The 16,493-nt window shown below is 32.9% G+C and overlaps 1 protein-coding gene across 2 annotated transcripts; it reads left to right on the forward strand.

Annotated features, from left to right (window-relative positions):
- The first annotated feature begins 2,645 nt into the window (after positions 1-2,645).
- LOC18595818 (pleiotropic drug resistance protein 1-like) lies at positions 2,646-10,281 on the forward strand. Of its 2 annotated transcripts, XM_007023930.3 has the most exons (24): positions 2,646-3,124; positions 3,292-3,412; positions 3,530-3,618; positions 3,753-3,837; positions 3,932-4,091; positions 4,312-4,388; positions 4,707-4,760; positions 4,878-4,968; positions 5,061-5,362; positions 5,643-5,924; positions 6,008-6,324; positions 6,418-6,578; positions 6,689-6,792; positions 7,060-7,216; positions 7,292-7,393; positions 7,487-7,608; positions 7,706-8,038; positions 8,134-8,424; positions 8,517-8,600; positions 8,711-8,844; positions 8,960-9,187; positions 9,281-9,452; positions 9,545-9,799; positions 9,870-10,281. In XM_007023930.3, exons 1-24 carry the CDS (start codon positions 2,796-2,798, stop codon positions 10,125-10,127), a joined length of 4,308 nt encoding a protein of 1,435 aa, XP_007023992.3. In that variant the 5' UTR covers positions 2,646-2,795; the 3' UTR covers positions 10,128-10,281. The 2 variants fall into 2 exon arrangements, with proteins under 2 accessions (XP_007023992.3, XP_017979262.2); XM_018123773.2 differs by having other exon boundaries at positions 3,292-3,618.
- The last annotated feature ends 6,212 nt before the right edge of the window (positions 10,282-16,493 follow it).

Here is a 16,493-nt window from a genome sequence, read left to right on the forward strand (position 1 = left end):
TAATGTAAAAAGTTTAAATTGTTAAGAAAACTACCCGTACAAAGTAGACTAGAATAAACTCCAGGGAAATTTTGAAGCAGGATCGAAGATTATTTGATTAAAATGTTCTTGAAAACTTTTGACTCAAGCAAGTAACTAATCTTTTTTTTTTCAAATCGTTATTTACCTAATTAAAATAGACAAGCTTAAATTATGTAAAGGAAAAATTAATTTTACATGAAGTTAAACAAAAATTATATTTAATATAGTTAAAAATTGTTATTGAAATAAATTACCTATTGATTTGTGAGAATCATGTAATTTTAGTTTGTCTAACTTAAAAATATAATATATATATATATATATAATATCAATATAAAATAGTTGTGTATTACCTTTGGAAGGCGATATTTCAATTTTTTTACACAAGTCAAAAATTTATGTCCTTGTTAAAGGTATACACTTTGTAGATTACGTGGTACATCACATGGACGTTCTCTTGACATGCCACACGAACATTTTTCTCAATTGTTAACAAAACAATATAATTAAAAGATCAAAATAAAATCACTTTAAAAAAAATTAAAGACCCAAATAGAATAATTCAGAAATTAGAGACTAAAGTGGCGCTACAATAAAAAGTTAGGAACCCTGGATGAAATTTAGCCTACTAATAATTGACTTCCGTAACCTTAATTGTGTATTTAAATTGACTTTGAAAAAAATAGTACTTTCCTACACGAATTGTCCAGTATGAACATATTAAATCAGTTAATTTTGTTTTAATTTTTAATTTATTGATTAGTGTGAAATTAAGTGATTATTAGTAAATTGTCAGGGTAGTCTTCCGTGTTCTCAATCTAGAAAATCAAATTGGCTTGTTTGGTAATCGGATTAATTTCAGTTTTTCCTTAAAATTTAAACGCAATACAGGAGTTGACATTTGCAATCCAAAATTTCATTTGCCTCTTGCTTCTTCGTCAACGACATTGAATAAGTTTCTTGTTAAAGCTTGCAGGCAATGCTTCATCATCATGCCAGAAGCTACATGCAGACGTATGGCTACCAAGAAATTTCATAGAAAGTTAAGCCAATGAAAGGATTACTATTTATTGTATAGCCCAAAGTCTACTGTTCAAATCCATCTATATATAAATATTAACTCTTTTTTAGAGGTGGTGGTAGGAGGACACATAATTAAAGAAGGATTAACTCTTTACTCAGCTAATAGAGTTAGGGAGAATTGCAAGCGAAAAAGTATATCAAGCGCAGACTCTCATAAATCTAATTTATTATCATTAATTTCTCCCATAGTCAGGTCAAAAGGAAAAAGCTATTTTTGCCTTTACTATGACAGCAAATCTGATCTTATCAATAAATCCTTTTAAATTTCACTTGCAAGACAATGAAAAAACTTTTAACTAATTGCCTACTAACACTATTAGTACCCTCTTATATACCAACAAAATGCATTGACCAAAATTTTTTTTAAAATTTTGAAATTACATACTAATATTAAAATAAAAAACTTATTAAACTTATTTTCTATATTATCTTGAAAGTGTAATGTTTTTAAATCTCACATCGAGAATTTGTAAGGAAACACAATTTATTCTTGCGAAATGAAGTAATTTTGAAATAAAATCTTTTGAGTAGTGATTTCTTTAGTCAAGAACTCATGACTCATCATAACAAATTCAAAACATAGATTTTATGCGTAAAAAGGTGTGAATATATTTTTTTCATTCAGACATTCATAAAATACTCAACATTAATATTATTATCTTCATACATTGAGATAAATAAAATGAATAAAGGATTAATTTGGTAGATGTTACGGAAACCATTTAACTAATTGATTTTCAACATGTGTAGCTTAAATGCATGTGTGGGGAAAGATGCTTTGATTTAATAAGATTAGGTAAACCCATCTTAGGGGCCATAGGGATGGAGGGTATTCCGGTTCAGGATTTAAATTCTTAGACTTAGCTTTGTTCATCGTCAAGTTCCTGTAGCAAATTTAGTCCGGTTTGAGAATGTTTTTAATTAATTTTAATAATCGATCAACTAGCTCGCAACTCCTTTTTTTTTTAGTATATATGGGGTGAAGGGGAGCAAAATTCGTATGTTGAGCCTTACTCAGCTTGTGACTTAATCATATTTCTAAATTTCTAGCTTGTTTTTTGTTTGCCAGCTTGGAATTTTTTGATATTCTTTTTCACTAAAGAAGAAAAAGTACTATATACTTGAAGCATGATGAATATGTAATAAGTAATTAATATCTTTGTTCTTTCTTTTACTTCAACTATGAAAAATAATTCTATCATGTTTAAGTTAAACTTTGAACATCAAGTTTCAAGTTTAGTCAATGAATTGAACTTCACGTTACATTGATTACGCTCGTAACTTATAAAACAAAATTATACACATTTACATGCCATTGACTGGTTTTCATTTATTTCTTATAACCAGTCAAAGGAACCAATTGACTTTATATCAAATCATACAATTACATAAGACAAAATTTTAGGTAAAGATCTTAAATTTGAACAATTAAAATTTCTTTATATAATGAATAAATAAATAAACGGACAACTTTACACCATAGTTTTGCATTTTAATATATAGTGCATTTCTTGCTTATCTTTCACGAGGAAGAGGGGGTAGGGAAGTGATCAACATACATAGAAAGAGCCATTTGTTTTCCTTTGGGCTCCAAAATTTGGAGTTTTTGAATATTTATGTTACTTCTAAAGTTGGTAGAATTTAATTTTGCTGGTTACATTTTATACTAGTTTCTATAGTGGTCATTGGCAATGGAGGGAAATGATCTTTATCAAGTACGTAGTAATAGTTTACGAGGAAACAGTCCTTCCAAATGGAGGGACGCAGGTGTCAATGTCTTCTCAAGATCTTTCCGAGAAGAAGATGATGAAGAAGCACTGAAATGGGCAGCCATTGAAAGACTTCCAACATTTTCTCGTGTAAGGAAAGGTCTTCTGACCACATCAAATGGTGAGACGAGCGAAGTTGATATACCTAAGCTTGGGTATAGAGAAAGGAAGAGTTTGATAGACAGGTTGATCAAAGATACTGAAGAGGACAATGAAAGTTTCTTGTTGAGGCTCAGACAGCGCCTTGACAGGCAAGAACATAAGTCTTCCTTGTGCAGTTTCCTTGGCATTGGGGCAAGAGTTGAAGCATAGGGCTGCTCTAGATTTTTTTTTTATTAAAAAAGAAGTTTTGATTTTTTTTTTCATTTTCTTTGGTTATTCAAATCCCATGTTTTCCTGTTTCTTGAATATTTGACAGGGTTGGCATTGAAATTCCCACGCTTGAAGTCAGATTTGAGCATCTGAGAGTTGAGGCAGAAGCATATATAGGAAGCAGGGCCTTGCCTTCATTTTTCAATTTTTTTATCAATAAACTAGAGGTAACTACCAAAATACATGGATTACTATCTTGTATTTTCTTTAGGCACTTTCGTACCAATCTTGATATTCTTGTTTCTTTTCCCGAAAACTTTAACTTGTTTTCTTTGGTTTTGAAGAGCATATTGCAACACCTGCATTTGCTTTCTAGTAGAAAGAAAACTTTGTCTATTCTTCGCGATGTAAGTGGAATCATTAGGCCTAGCAGGTGAGAAAGCCACGCCATTCATGAATCAGGCTCTTAATTTCTGTAAAAAGATTAGCTAGTTGGAATTTTGGATTTTGATCCAAAGATTCGGATTTTCTCTGAACTTCTATGTCTAAGTGTTCATAAATATGCAGAATGACATTGCTTTTGGGGCCTCCAAATTCTGGAAAGACCACTCTCTTGTTAGCATTGGCAGGGAAGCTTGGCCGTGATCTAAAGGTTGAAATTCTAAACTCTGTTTGCAGATTCGAGCTATATATTCTACCACACTCACTTGTTGCACACCTAAGAGACACTGCAATATCTCTTACAGTTTTCAGGAAGGGTGACATACGATGGCCATGAAATGAACGAGTTTGTGGCACAGAGAACTGCTGCTTATATCGGTCAATATGATGTCCATATACCAGAATTGACAGTAAGAGAAACCTTGGCCTTCTCTGCAAGATGCCAGGGGGTCGGACCACGTTATGGTTAGTTGAAAATATGGCCAACATTTTTTTTTGGTTGATTTATAAATTTCAATCTGATATTTGTTAAGACATAAAACCAAGACTAACTCTTTGGATGATGTTACTCATTCTAACTGATTTTTTGTTTCATTTTTTATGTGGATGCCCATGTGCACATACATGCATGTGTGAATGACTTTTTCTTGCAAAATGCAAATGATCAATATGCTGGTGACTGCAGAGATGCTAGCAGAATTGGCAAGAAGGGAGAAAGCTGCAAATATTAAACCTGATCCTGATATCGATATCTTCATGAAGGTAAGAAATTTATGCAAGAAATATGAAGATTGGTACTATTTAGCTTGGTTGTTTTAGGACAAGAAGTTGAAGGCAGATAACTAGTGTTACCATTGAACTGAATGCTCAGGTAACCTAACTTTGGATTTTTAGCATTTGGGATTTACATGAACAGGTGATGGAAAATTTTGGGTTTTAAAATTAATTAAAAAAATCTGTTATCTGGGTTTGAGTTTGAACACTTGCAACTTTCTAATGTTGTATAACTGAAATCAAGGCCTTGAATTGGGGTGGCTTATTCTCTATTTATTAATTCTAACTAAATTTTAAATATTCCAGGCAGCCTCCATAGAGGGTCAAGAGACAAGTGTGATCGCAGATTACATTATAAAGGTATTATGATACAGATCACTCCATTGTCATCAAAGGACCTCATCAATCTAGAGAAAGGAAAGAGAAAATATAATTCCTCATGGCCTCATACCTAATTCCCAATTTTCGCGCTTTCAGGTTTTGGGATTAGATAATTGCGCAGATACTCTGGTTGGGGATGAAATGTTTAGGGGCATCTCTGGAGGACAAAGGAAACGAGTAACAACCGGTAATCATTTTCAAAATTTCTCATAATATTAAAGAATGACTATTGGCAGTTCAGCTTAGTAAAGTGCCCATTCCCTGTCGATTGGGTTGTAGGAGAAATGCTGGCTGGACCAGCAAAGCTGCTGCTCATGGATGAGATATCCACTGGTCTGGACAGTTCAACAACATATCAAATTGTGAAATCGCTGAGGCAATTTATACACATTCTGAATGGAACTGCCTTCATTTCTCTCCTCCAGCCAGCCCCAGAGACTTACGAGCTCTTTGATGATATCATTCTCCTGTCTGATGGCCAGATTGTGTACCAGGGTCCCCGTGAACATGTGCTTGAGTTTTTTGAATCCATGGGCTTCAAATGTCCTGCAAGAAAGGGCGTTGCTGACTTCTTGCAAGAAGTAAGAGTAGCTTTTGTCTGTCAATCCTATCATTAGGAATCATCAATGAAATATTTCATTGGAAACTTCATTAGCTATTATGTTTGTCAACTACCTTTATAGTACTCTTCTAATGCTATTCTCATTCGTAGAGTTGTAACATCACCATATTGATATGGTACTGCTGCCTGTATCTTGTGTCTATATTAATGCTTCTTAGAAAAAATTATCTTCTTTAAGATGAGCCACTCATGGATTTGGAGTTTTATATATTTAACCTTAATAGTAACCTGTGTTGTAGGTTACATCAAGGAAGGATCAAAGACAGTATTGGATGGAAAATGACACAGCCTACACCTTTGTCACAGTGGAGGAATTTGCAGAGGCCTTCCAATCATTCCATGTGGGAAAAAGATTGAAAATTAATCTTGCAACTCCATTTGATAAGAGTCTAAGCAATCCTACTCTTTTGACTACCAAGATTTATGGTGTTAAGAAGATGGAGCTTCTCAAAGCCTGCTTCTCAAAAGAACTTCTGTTGATGAAGAGAAACTCATTTGTGTACATCTTCAAGCTTGTACAGGTAGGACTCAGCAATGCAGTATTAAATTTGAGGCCTAATTAAACATATTTGATTATGACTAGGTTTTCTATTTCTGCTAGTAGCTTGTAGTGATGGCACTGGTAGGATCAACCCTCTTTCTACGGACTGAGATGCAGAAGAAGACTGCAGTTAATGGAGTAGTTCGGATGGGTGCTCTGTTCTTCTCTGTATTTATGATCATGTTTAATGGATTAGCAGAGCTTGGCCTGACGCTTTTCAAGCTTCCAGTCTTCTTCAAGCAAAGAGACAACTTATTCTATCCTGCATGGGCATATGCCCTGCCTACATGGATTTTGAAGATTCCTATTTCAATTATAGAGGTTGGCATCTGGGTAGCAGTCACCTATTATGCCATGGGTTTAGATCCTAATATTTTCAGGTAACAAAAGAAAACAAAAATTATACTAAGGACTTGACAAAAGTTGTCTTTTTGTTTCTCATTTTACTTCATTCTCACTAGAACTTGCTGCAGGTTTTTAAAGCAGCTCCTTCTGCTGCTACTGACGAGCCAGATGGCTTCTGCATTATTTCGACTAATTTCAGCGTTGGGAAGGGATTTGACCTTTACTAGCACATTTGCATCATTTTCACTGCTTGTTCTTTTTGCAAATTGTGGATTTGTCTTGTCACGAGGTATGATAAGTGAACAAGTTTACTTTTACACACATGATAACAAGTGTACGTCTACATCAGATAAGTTTAGAACATTAAGATTGATACATTCTATTTGTCTTGTCGTGTAGATGAGGTCAAGAAATGGTGGATCTGGGGTTATTGGATATCACCTATGATGTACACACAGAATGCAATAGCAATTAATGAATTCCTTGGAGAGAGCTGGAAACAAGTATTTTCTTGAACTAGTAACCATTTAAGCACTTCAGGGTGAGCCTTGGTGGATTACTTGAGGTTTCTCCTTGGGACCTGGAGGTCAAGGGCTAAAGTCATGCTGACAGTCTATCTGCGAAGCAGGGTTCAGGCTGTGTGCACTTGACTCTCCCCAGATCCTGCAATGCTGAAGCCTCTTGCACTAGGCTTCCCTTTTCTTTTATCCGTTTGAACATTTGTTTGTCCACTTATCTAGTAATACAATGTCTTAATAACTTCCTGATAGGTTATTCCAACAACAACTGAATCACTAGGGCTTATAGTCTTAAAGGCTCGCGGATTGTTTACAGAAGCATACTGGTACTGGATAGGAGTAGGCGCATTGGTCGGATTCATATTAGTATTCAATTTCTTTTATACTCTGGCTCTCACTTATCTCAACCGTGAGTTTCTTGACATGTCTACTCAAAGTCACAAAACTGAGCATATGTATTAATAGTCTGACAATGTTTATGCAGCCTTGGATGAATCCCGAGGTATAAAATCAGAAGCTCAAAGCATTGAAGATGATGATAGAAGAGGAGGAGATGCCCAGTTGCTGGCCCAGAGAAGCAACTCTGGTAATCAAACATGCATAAATAATGACATTGAATATAGTGTATCTTTATATGTGCTAGCATATGTCTTAAAATATGAACCAAATAATTGAGCAGAACTATTGAGGTCAGAAGCTGAGTCACATACAATACGAGGTAGGAAAAAGGGCATGATTCTTCCATATCAACAGCATTGCATTACCTTTGAGGAGATTACATATGCAGTTGACATGCCACAGGTGAACTTAAATTATAACTGAGAAATTAATGAAAAGTTGGAAAACTTGTTTCTGAAGTAAAAAATATGAGCGATAACAGTTTGAACTAAAATTTCAGGAAATGAAAGCCCAGGGTGTGATGGAAGATAGATTGGTGCTTTTGAGGGGTATAAGTGGTGCTTTGAGGCCTGGTGTTCTCACTGCCCTGATGGGTGTTAGTGGAGCTGGTAAAACCACTTTGATGGATGTCCTGGCTGGTAGGAAAACCGGAGGATACATTGAGGGAAGCATCAAAATTTCTGGGTTTCCCAAAAAGCAAGAAACCTTTGCTCGTATATCTGGATACTGTGAGCAAAATGACATCCATTCCCCTAATCTTACTGTCTATGAGTCATTGCTTTACTCAGCTTGGCTTCGGTTAACTCCTGAAGTGAATTCTGAAACCAGAAAGGTAGTCTCCAAAGCATACTGTCTACGAGCATTTCCTTGTACTCTTTTTCATATAATTCAATTGCAACAAACAAATGGTTGCACAATTGGTTGCAGATGTTTGTAGAGGAAGTCATGGAACTCATTGAACTGACCCCCTTGAGGCAAGCTTTAGTTGGGCTGCCAGGTGTAAGTGGTTTGTCAACGGAGCAACGCAAGAGGCTAACCATTGCAGTTGAGCTAGTGTCGAACCCCTCAATAATATTTATGGATGAGCCAACTTCAGGGCTTGATGCAAGAGCTGCTGCAATTGTTATGAGAACAGTTAGGAACACTGTGGACACTGGAAGGACAGTCGTATGCACTATCCATCAACCAGGCATTGATATATTTGAAGCTTTTGATGAGGTAAGAAATGTAAAAGCACCGATGAGAGTCAGCTTTCACCCGTATCCAAATATAACCAAGCATGATTGTAACCGATATGGATGGCATTGCAGCTATTGTTATTGAAGCAAGGAGGACAAGAGATATATGTAGGGCCATTGGGTAACAATTCCTGTGACTTAATAAAGTACTTTGAGGTACCTTTTAGTGCCGATTGTTATTAAACATCAATGTGAATGTAAAACTTTAAAATCATCATTCATGCTTAGTACTTGCTAAAGAAATTCTTTCTTGTTCGATCACCAAGGGAATTGAGGGAGTCAGCAAAATAAAAGATGGCTATAACCCAGCAACTTGGATGTTAGAACTTTCCACTCCAGCGCATGAGATGGCTTTGGGGGTCGATTTTGCTGATTTGTACAAAAATTCGGAGCTGCACAGGTAAGTGTAATGATAAACCAGAGCATCTGAGCTTACTATAATATGATTTCAGGCATCAACCAGTAGCTTAAACCTGTTTCTGCAACTTTTTACCATATCATGGCTGATATTTCAGGAGAAATAAAGCACTTATTGAACAATTGAACATGCCTTCTCCTGGTTCAAAGGAACTTCAATTTCCTACTCAGTACTCGCAATCATTTTTCACCCAAGTCTTGATTTGCTTGTGCAAACAACGATGGTCATACTGGCGAAATACATCATATACTGCTGTAAGATTTTTCTTCACGACCGTCATAGCCTTAATATTTGGGACAATGTTCTGGAACCTTGGCTCGAAGAGGTAAATAACTATGGAAAACTAAAGGCAAAAAAGTGTTAGAACTTTAAATTTCTTTCTGGACTTCAATCTAATTGCTACATTTTAAAACCACAGCGCAAGGCAGCAAGACCTCTTTAATTCTGCGGGTTCTATGTATGCTGCTATTCTCTTTGTTGGGATCCAAAATGCTTCCAGTATACAGCCAGTAGCGAGCATTGAGCGAACTGTCTTCTACAGAGAAAAAGCTGCTGGAATGTATTCACCTATGGCCTATGCTTTTGCACAGGTAAAAAAGCATGTTGTGCACTTTAAAAAACCATCTGTTTTCCACTACGTTTGAGCATTGCACTTAAAAAAATTTACCATTTTCTTACCCAGGTTCTCGTTGAGCTCCCATATGTTTTTGTGCAAGCACTTACTTATGGCATCATTGTTTATTCAATGATGGCATTTGAATGGACTGCTGCTAAATTCTTATGGTATATATTCTTCATGTATTTCACATTACTGTACTTCACCTTCTTTGGCATGATGTCTGTGGGTATGACACCAAACTACCACATTGCCTCAGTCGTTTCTACTGCATTTTATGCGGTTTGGAATCTCTTCACAGGATTCTTAGTCCCACGCATGGTAAGCTTTTGGCATCCATGGTTCTTGTTTGCAAGTTGTATTTCCGCCTATGATGAATCAATTAATGCAGGAAATTCCAATGTGGTGGAGGTGGAACTATTGGATTTGTCCACTGGCTTGGACCTTGTACGGATTGGTTGTATCACAGTACGGAGACGTGAAGGATGTTCTAGACAGTGGAGAAACTACAGATGAATTCTTGAAAAGTTATTTTGGTTTCAGGCATGATTTTATAGGAGTGGTGGCTGTTGTGATTGTTGGATGGACACTGTTTTTTGCGTTTTTGTTTGCACTTCTCATCAAATTGTTGAATTTTCAAAAGCGATAGGAAGGCAATTTACTTAGACGAGTTTGTTCCACTAATTTCTATAGACATTGTTACTATTAGATGTAAGACAATAAGCTCAAATAAATTTGGTTAAATATCCAAATAAACTCTTGAATTATATATATATCTATAATATATTTAAAAGTAGGATGTTTCAATTTCTTTCAATTTATTTCAATTGAGTCTTCAATTGAATGACAAGTGTCATTCAATTAGAACTCTTTTTTATTTTTTTGACCTTTCGTTTTCTATTGAATTAATATTTTTTACACCTTATGTCAAAAATAAGTTGTATTTGACATTTGAAGAGTTTTTTTTTTTACTTTTATTTATTTTAATAAAAAAACTTAAAAACAATAATTTCTAACTTTTAATGCTTAGAAGATAGATTCATTTAATATTTATCAGTTATAATTTAATATTATTTTTTATGTATATTCTCTTATTCTCCATGAACCTGAATCTATAATATATAAATATCTCTTTTATACTTAAATGTTTAAATTTCAATAAATAAGTAGGATGCTTTAATTTCTTTCAATTTGTTTCAATTGAGTCTTCAATTGAATGACAAGTGTCATTCAATTAGAACTCCTTTTTTATTTTTTTGACCTTTCATTTCCTATTGAATTAATTTTTTTTTACACCTTATGTCAAAAGTAAGTTGTTTTTGACATTTGAATGGTTTTTTTTGTTTTTTTACTTTTATTTATTTTAATAAAAAAACTTAAAAATAATAATTTCTAACTTTTAATACTTAGAAGATAGATTCATTTAATATTTATCAATTACAATTTAATATTATTTTTTATCTATATTCTCTTATTCTGCATGAACCTGAATTTATAGTATATAAATATCTCTTTTATACTTAAATGTTTAAATTTCAATAAATAAGTAGGATGTTTTAATTTCTTTCAATTTGTTTCAATTGAGTCTTCAATTGAATGACAAGTGTCATTCAATTAGAACTCGTTTTTTATTTTTTTGACCTTTCGTTTTCTGTTGAATTAATATTTTTTACACCTTATGTCAAAAGTAAGTTGTTTTTGACATTTGAATGGTTTTTTTTGTTTTTTTACTTTTATTTATTTTAATAAAAAAACTTAAAAATAATAATTTTTAACTTTTAATACTTAAAAGATAGATTCATTTAATATTTATCAATTACAATTTAATATTATTTTTTATCTATATTCTCTTATTCTGCATGAACTTGAATCTATAGTATATAAATATCTCTTTTACACTTAAATGTTTAAATTTCAATAAATATCCATCCAATTCATTATATAAAAGTAGGATAATTGATTGGGTCAATTGATTGACATTTGTCATTCTTAATTAAATTAATTTTTTTTACACCTTATGTCAAAACTACATTGTTTTTGACATTTGAAGGGTTTTTTTTTTCTCTTTTACTTTTATTTATTTTAGTAAAAAATATTTAAAAATAATAATTTTTAATTTTTAATGCTTATAAGATAGATTCATTTAATATTTATCAATTACAATTTAATATTATTTTTTATCTATATTCTCTTATTCTGCATCAACCTGAATCTATAGTATATAGACATCTTTTTTGTACATGAATTTTTAAATTCTAAGAAACATCCATCCAATTCATTGAACAAAATAAAAAAGTCAAAAAGGCCTACTCATTTCTTAATATACATGGCACATAGTCATTATTGAATAAATAAATTAATTAACTCTTTTTTAAAGGTGAAGGTGGGAGGGCATATAATTAAGGAACAATTAACTCTTTACTCAGCTAACAGTTATAGGTAATTGCAAGGGAAAAATATATAAACTGCAAAGAGATCTAATTATCACATTAAGAACTTTTTATCATCTTGCAAGGAGACAAAACAGTACTAAGCCTAAGATTTTAAGGCTAGCAACAATGGGTGTCAAACCCTGCTTTGTAAAATAATTATAATGTCATTCACATACTCGATAGAATGTTTGTATATTTAGGAAGTTCGAGAAATCGTTAAAAGACGATATTGCCCCTAATGGTACCATTGAGTCAATTAAGCCTCGAACTAGTTCAAATAGGAATTTTAATGTGAAATTAAGAGTTTCGTAGTTCAGGGATGACTCAAAATGGTAATTCGGAGTTCGAGGATCAATTCGGAGTCAAACCGAAATTTTCACTATCTAGGGGCAAAATCGTAATTTTTTCACCCGCAGATAAAATTTGAGATTTTGAGATAATTTAGATCACATTTGACAAATTGGAGTATGGTATGAGTATAAGGGATGAAAAATATATCTATGGCCAATTTTTTAGTTTTTGGGGCAAAAATGTAATTTTTCACTTTACGGGGATAAAAGTGTAATTTTTAAAAATTTGCTCCACCAAAACTTTGAAAAAGTCTAGAAATTTCATGGAAGACATGGATAAGTGAAGAGGATTGAGTGGTAGAAAAAGAAAGTCAAAAAGATGGTTAGAAAAAAATAAAATAATAAAATATTCAAAAGGTAAATAAAATAATAATATTTTATTAAGCCTATTAAAAGGCTTGAAAATTTCAGAATTCTTCATTTGGAGGGTCAGCCAAAACCAGCAGGAGAGAGAGAGAAATAAGAACAAACCCTAGAGTGAGAAAATTCAAAGAAAAAGTGCGATTTTTCAAAAAATCAAGTGTTTAAATGTATGATTTCTCAAGCTTAACTTAAGATTTATCATTTCCATGCATTTCTCCTTATTTTTCATGGTTAAATTATGTGTTTTGATGATGGATTCAAATCTGATCATATGGGTTTAGAGAGAGAAAGTTGTTAAATTAATTTGATTTTGAACTATGTTAGTGTTTAGTGTTAGTTTAGCATGTTTATGAGTAAAACAACAAGAAAAATATTCATTTTCTCCATGAATTTCTCTAGGCCGAATCTAGCCAATGGTGTGTGAGGATGAGGTTGAATTTATTTTAAGAGAATTAGATGGAAAAATGATGAATTATGAGGTTGGAAATTAAATGGGAATTTTTGGTGCAAAAAAATTGAAAATTTTACCCACTAGGGGTAAAAGCGTAATTTGTGATCCGAACTGATAAATTGGACCACATTCATAGTCATTGAGGTATTGTGGATATAATTGGATAGTTGAAATTGAAATGGATGGAATTGGAGTTGAATTGGAGATTTTAGAAATTTACACCGTGTATAGGCGAGTTAGGTCGGACACTGTGATTAAGTGATTGTCCAAACATTTCACACCCTATCTAGTGCATACGCATGGATAAGAGCCTGAAATAATATATATTGATTTGACACAATTATTGAATTTTTTATGTCATGTATTGTGGATAGGTGGTGAGCTATCTGATACGGGTAAAAGACTACACCCGAGGATCGAGAATAAGAGTATATGTACTCCTATTACAGTGAGTAAACTTACTATCATCTTAATTATCTAGAGTAAATTTATTTAATTGTGTGATTTTATGGAAAATGGTTTAATTGGAAAATTATTGTGTTTTATGGGAAAATGAGATTTTATAAAATAATTTTTAAAATTTTTTAAAAATTTAATAATGATTTCAAAAATAGAGTAATTGGAGACTTATACTATGATTGTGTTGTTTATCCAGGATTTTACATTAAATGGCTTATGATAAATGTGGGTATGACTGGTTATTTTTATGATTTAAAGAATATGTGAACTGCTTTGATTTGCCTTGAATGTGTTAAATGAGTCATGTCATACTATTATGATTTTATTGGTTGGTGAATTATAAAGTGGGCACTGCAGTGACGGGGGTTCCGTGGGCCAGCCTAATTAGAGGGGCACGGTTCCCAATTATTGAGCTTACCTCGATTGGAGAGGCGCGTAGGATAACTCCCGAGGTAGGATTTGAGTACACTTCACGCTGGCCACCACGTGAAATTGGGACTCAGCCAACGCCAAGGAACGACTATGTTGTCAGAGGTGAAATGTGTTTGTGTGTGTGACAATAAACAGCCTTGGCGGTCTAGGTAAGATGCCTTCGCGGGGTATCCCCGAGAATGGATTTTTGGCAAGGGCTAAGTTTTTGAAAAGTGTATAAGCCATGTTGAGTAATTAGATGAAATCCAATTATTTATATGGGTTGGGATGAATTATTTTAATTGTCTCTTATTACTCAGCTTTAGATTATTTTGATGATGTATGTCTACTCACTGGGATTTTATAATCTCACCCCTTCTTCCGATACATTTTTCAGGCTCAGAATAGGTAGTAGACTGTCAATTGCATCGAGAAGTAAATTTCGGAGTTGCATCCTAGAAAGCAAAGTTATAGACTTAAACCTTCTCAATTATTTGGGGGCCCACGTGTCATTATAATTTAAATTGCATACTCCAGTTTACTATATTACAGTATGTATAAATTTATTTTGTTTTTATGTGCAGAAAACTAATTTTTTGTTGTTTCAAAAATATACATATATATATATATTGTTTTACATTAAAATAGATTATTTTAATTAATATTTTTAGTTTATTTTATTATTCAAAAGAAAAAAGAAAAGAAAAAAAAGAGAGAGAAATGGAAAAACTGGTACGAAAGCCTTGCGAGGTCTCGAAGGGCATTCGGGGGCAGAATGTCTGTCAAGGCTTCGCGGCGGTTGTCACGGGCTCGATGGGAGTTCCGGGTCGTGACAATGGATTTAGCATGATGCAGGTGTTCTGAACTCAAAACATATAATATTATAAATTATAAATTATTAATTATTTTATATTGATAGGATCTTTAAATTATACTGTTGTCTTATATTTTACAACTGTTTATTTTAATCTGTTAATAGTATAGGTTATATACTTTCTTATTTCTTAATAGTTTATTATACATCTAATAATTTTTTATAGGATTATCGTCTTTTTTGAATAAATTTTGTTTTAAATAAGATAACAAATTAGGTCAATTAGTTGTCATTCTCAATTGAATTAATTTTTTTTTACACCTTATGTCAAAGCTGCGTTGTTTTTTTACATTTGAAAGGTTTTTTTATTTTTATTTATTTTAGTAAAAAATACTTGAAAATAATAATTTTTTGTAAAACCCAACCCTATAAATACATGTCATGACATACATGCACTAAGTAGTATGTTATTATGCTAGGAAAAGCACTTAAGAATAGACGAAACTCGGTATTGTACCTAATAGTACACTTGAGTTGATTTAACATCGAACTAGTTCAAAGAGGAATTGTAAGATGAAATTTAATATTTTATAGTCAAGAAATATCTAAAAACTGATTGTTTGGAGTTCGAGGGTTCATTTGGGGTAAAATTGAAAATTTAGATGTTTAGGGGCAAAATCGTCATTTTGCCACCTAAGATAATAATTTGATCATGGAGTGAAATTTTTGATCAAGATTAACTATTTGGAGTATAATTTAATGATAGGAAGTGAAAAAGTTTAATTCTGGTGATTTCTGGAGTGTAGGGGTAAAATAGTAATTTTACCACCCGCGGATAAAATTTGAGATTTTGAGAGAATTTAGATCAAATTTGACAAATTGGAGAATGGTATGAGTATAAGGGATGAAAAATATGTCTATGGGCAATTTTTCAGTATTTTGGGCAAAAATGTAATTTTTCACTTTTACGGGGGCAAAAGTGTAAATTTCAAAAATTACTCCACCAAGACTTTGGATAAGTCTGAGAATTTTATCTAAGCTATGGATATGTGAGACAAGTGTATGGTGAAAATTTGGAAACAAATGGATGAAATTTTAAAAATGGGCCAATAGGAAAGTGACACGTGGTATTTTTTTAATGAAATAATATTATTTTAATGAAAAGTCAGCCCATTTAAACCCCATTTTAAGTGCTGGCCGGCCATAAGGAAGAACAAGAGAGGAAATAGAGAGGAAAGGAAGAAAAAGAGAAAAACCAAAGAGAAACAAGAAAATTCAAAGGGGAATTCGCGGTTTTCGACCGTTTACGCGTCTAACGGTAAGATTTTTCGATTTTAGCTTGATTTCTACCTTTTCTATGCCTTTATTTCCATTTAGCATGCTTGAGGAGAGAGATCAAAAAGTGATATCAAGGGCTGGACGAAATTCTAGGGGAGAGAAATTGAAACTTTTAGGTTTTGATTTTTAGTTAAATTGATAGTTTTAGTTAGTTAAATGCGTTTAGAAATTAAATTGGGCAAGAAATCATTAAATTTTCACAATACCCACTCTTGGCTAGATGCTCAATGCTGTACAATGATGATGAATTGATTTTATTCTAAGGGAAATGAAGAGAAAATGATGAAAAACGATTAAACGTGATAAAAAAACAAAGTAGAAAATTAACCGAGTTAATGTCCCATTTTTGGCCGAATTTTCCAAGGAAGGGAGTGAGCTGATTTTGTTGTTTTTAGAA

The sequence above is a fragment of the Theobroma cacao genome, chromosome 6, assembly GCF_053813885.1.
Source record: "Theobroma cacao isolate CCN51 chromosome 6, ASM5381388v1, whole genome shotgun sequence".
Lineage (NCBI taxonomy): Eukaryota > Viridiplantae > Streptophyta > Magnoliopsida > Malvales > Malvaceae > Theobroma > Theobroma cacao.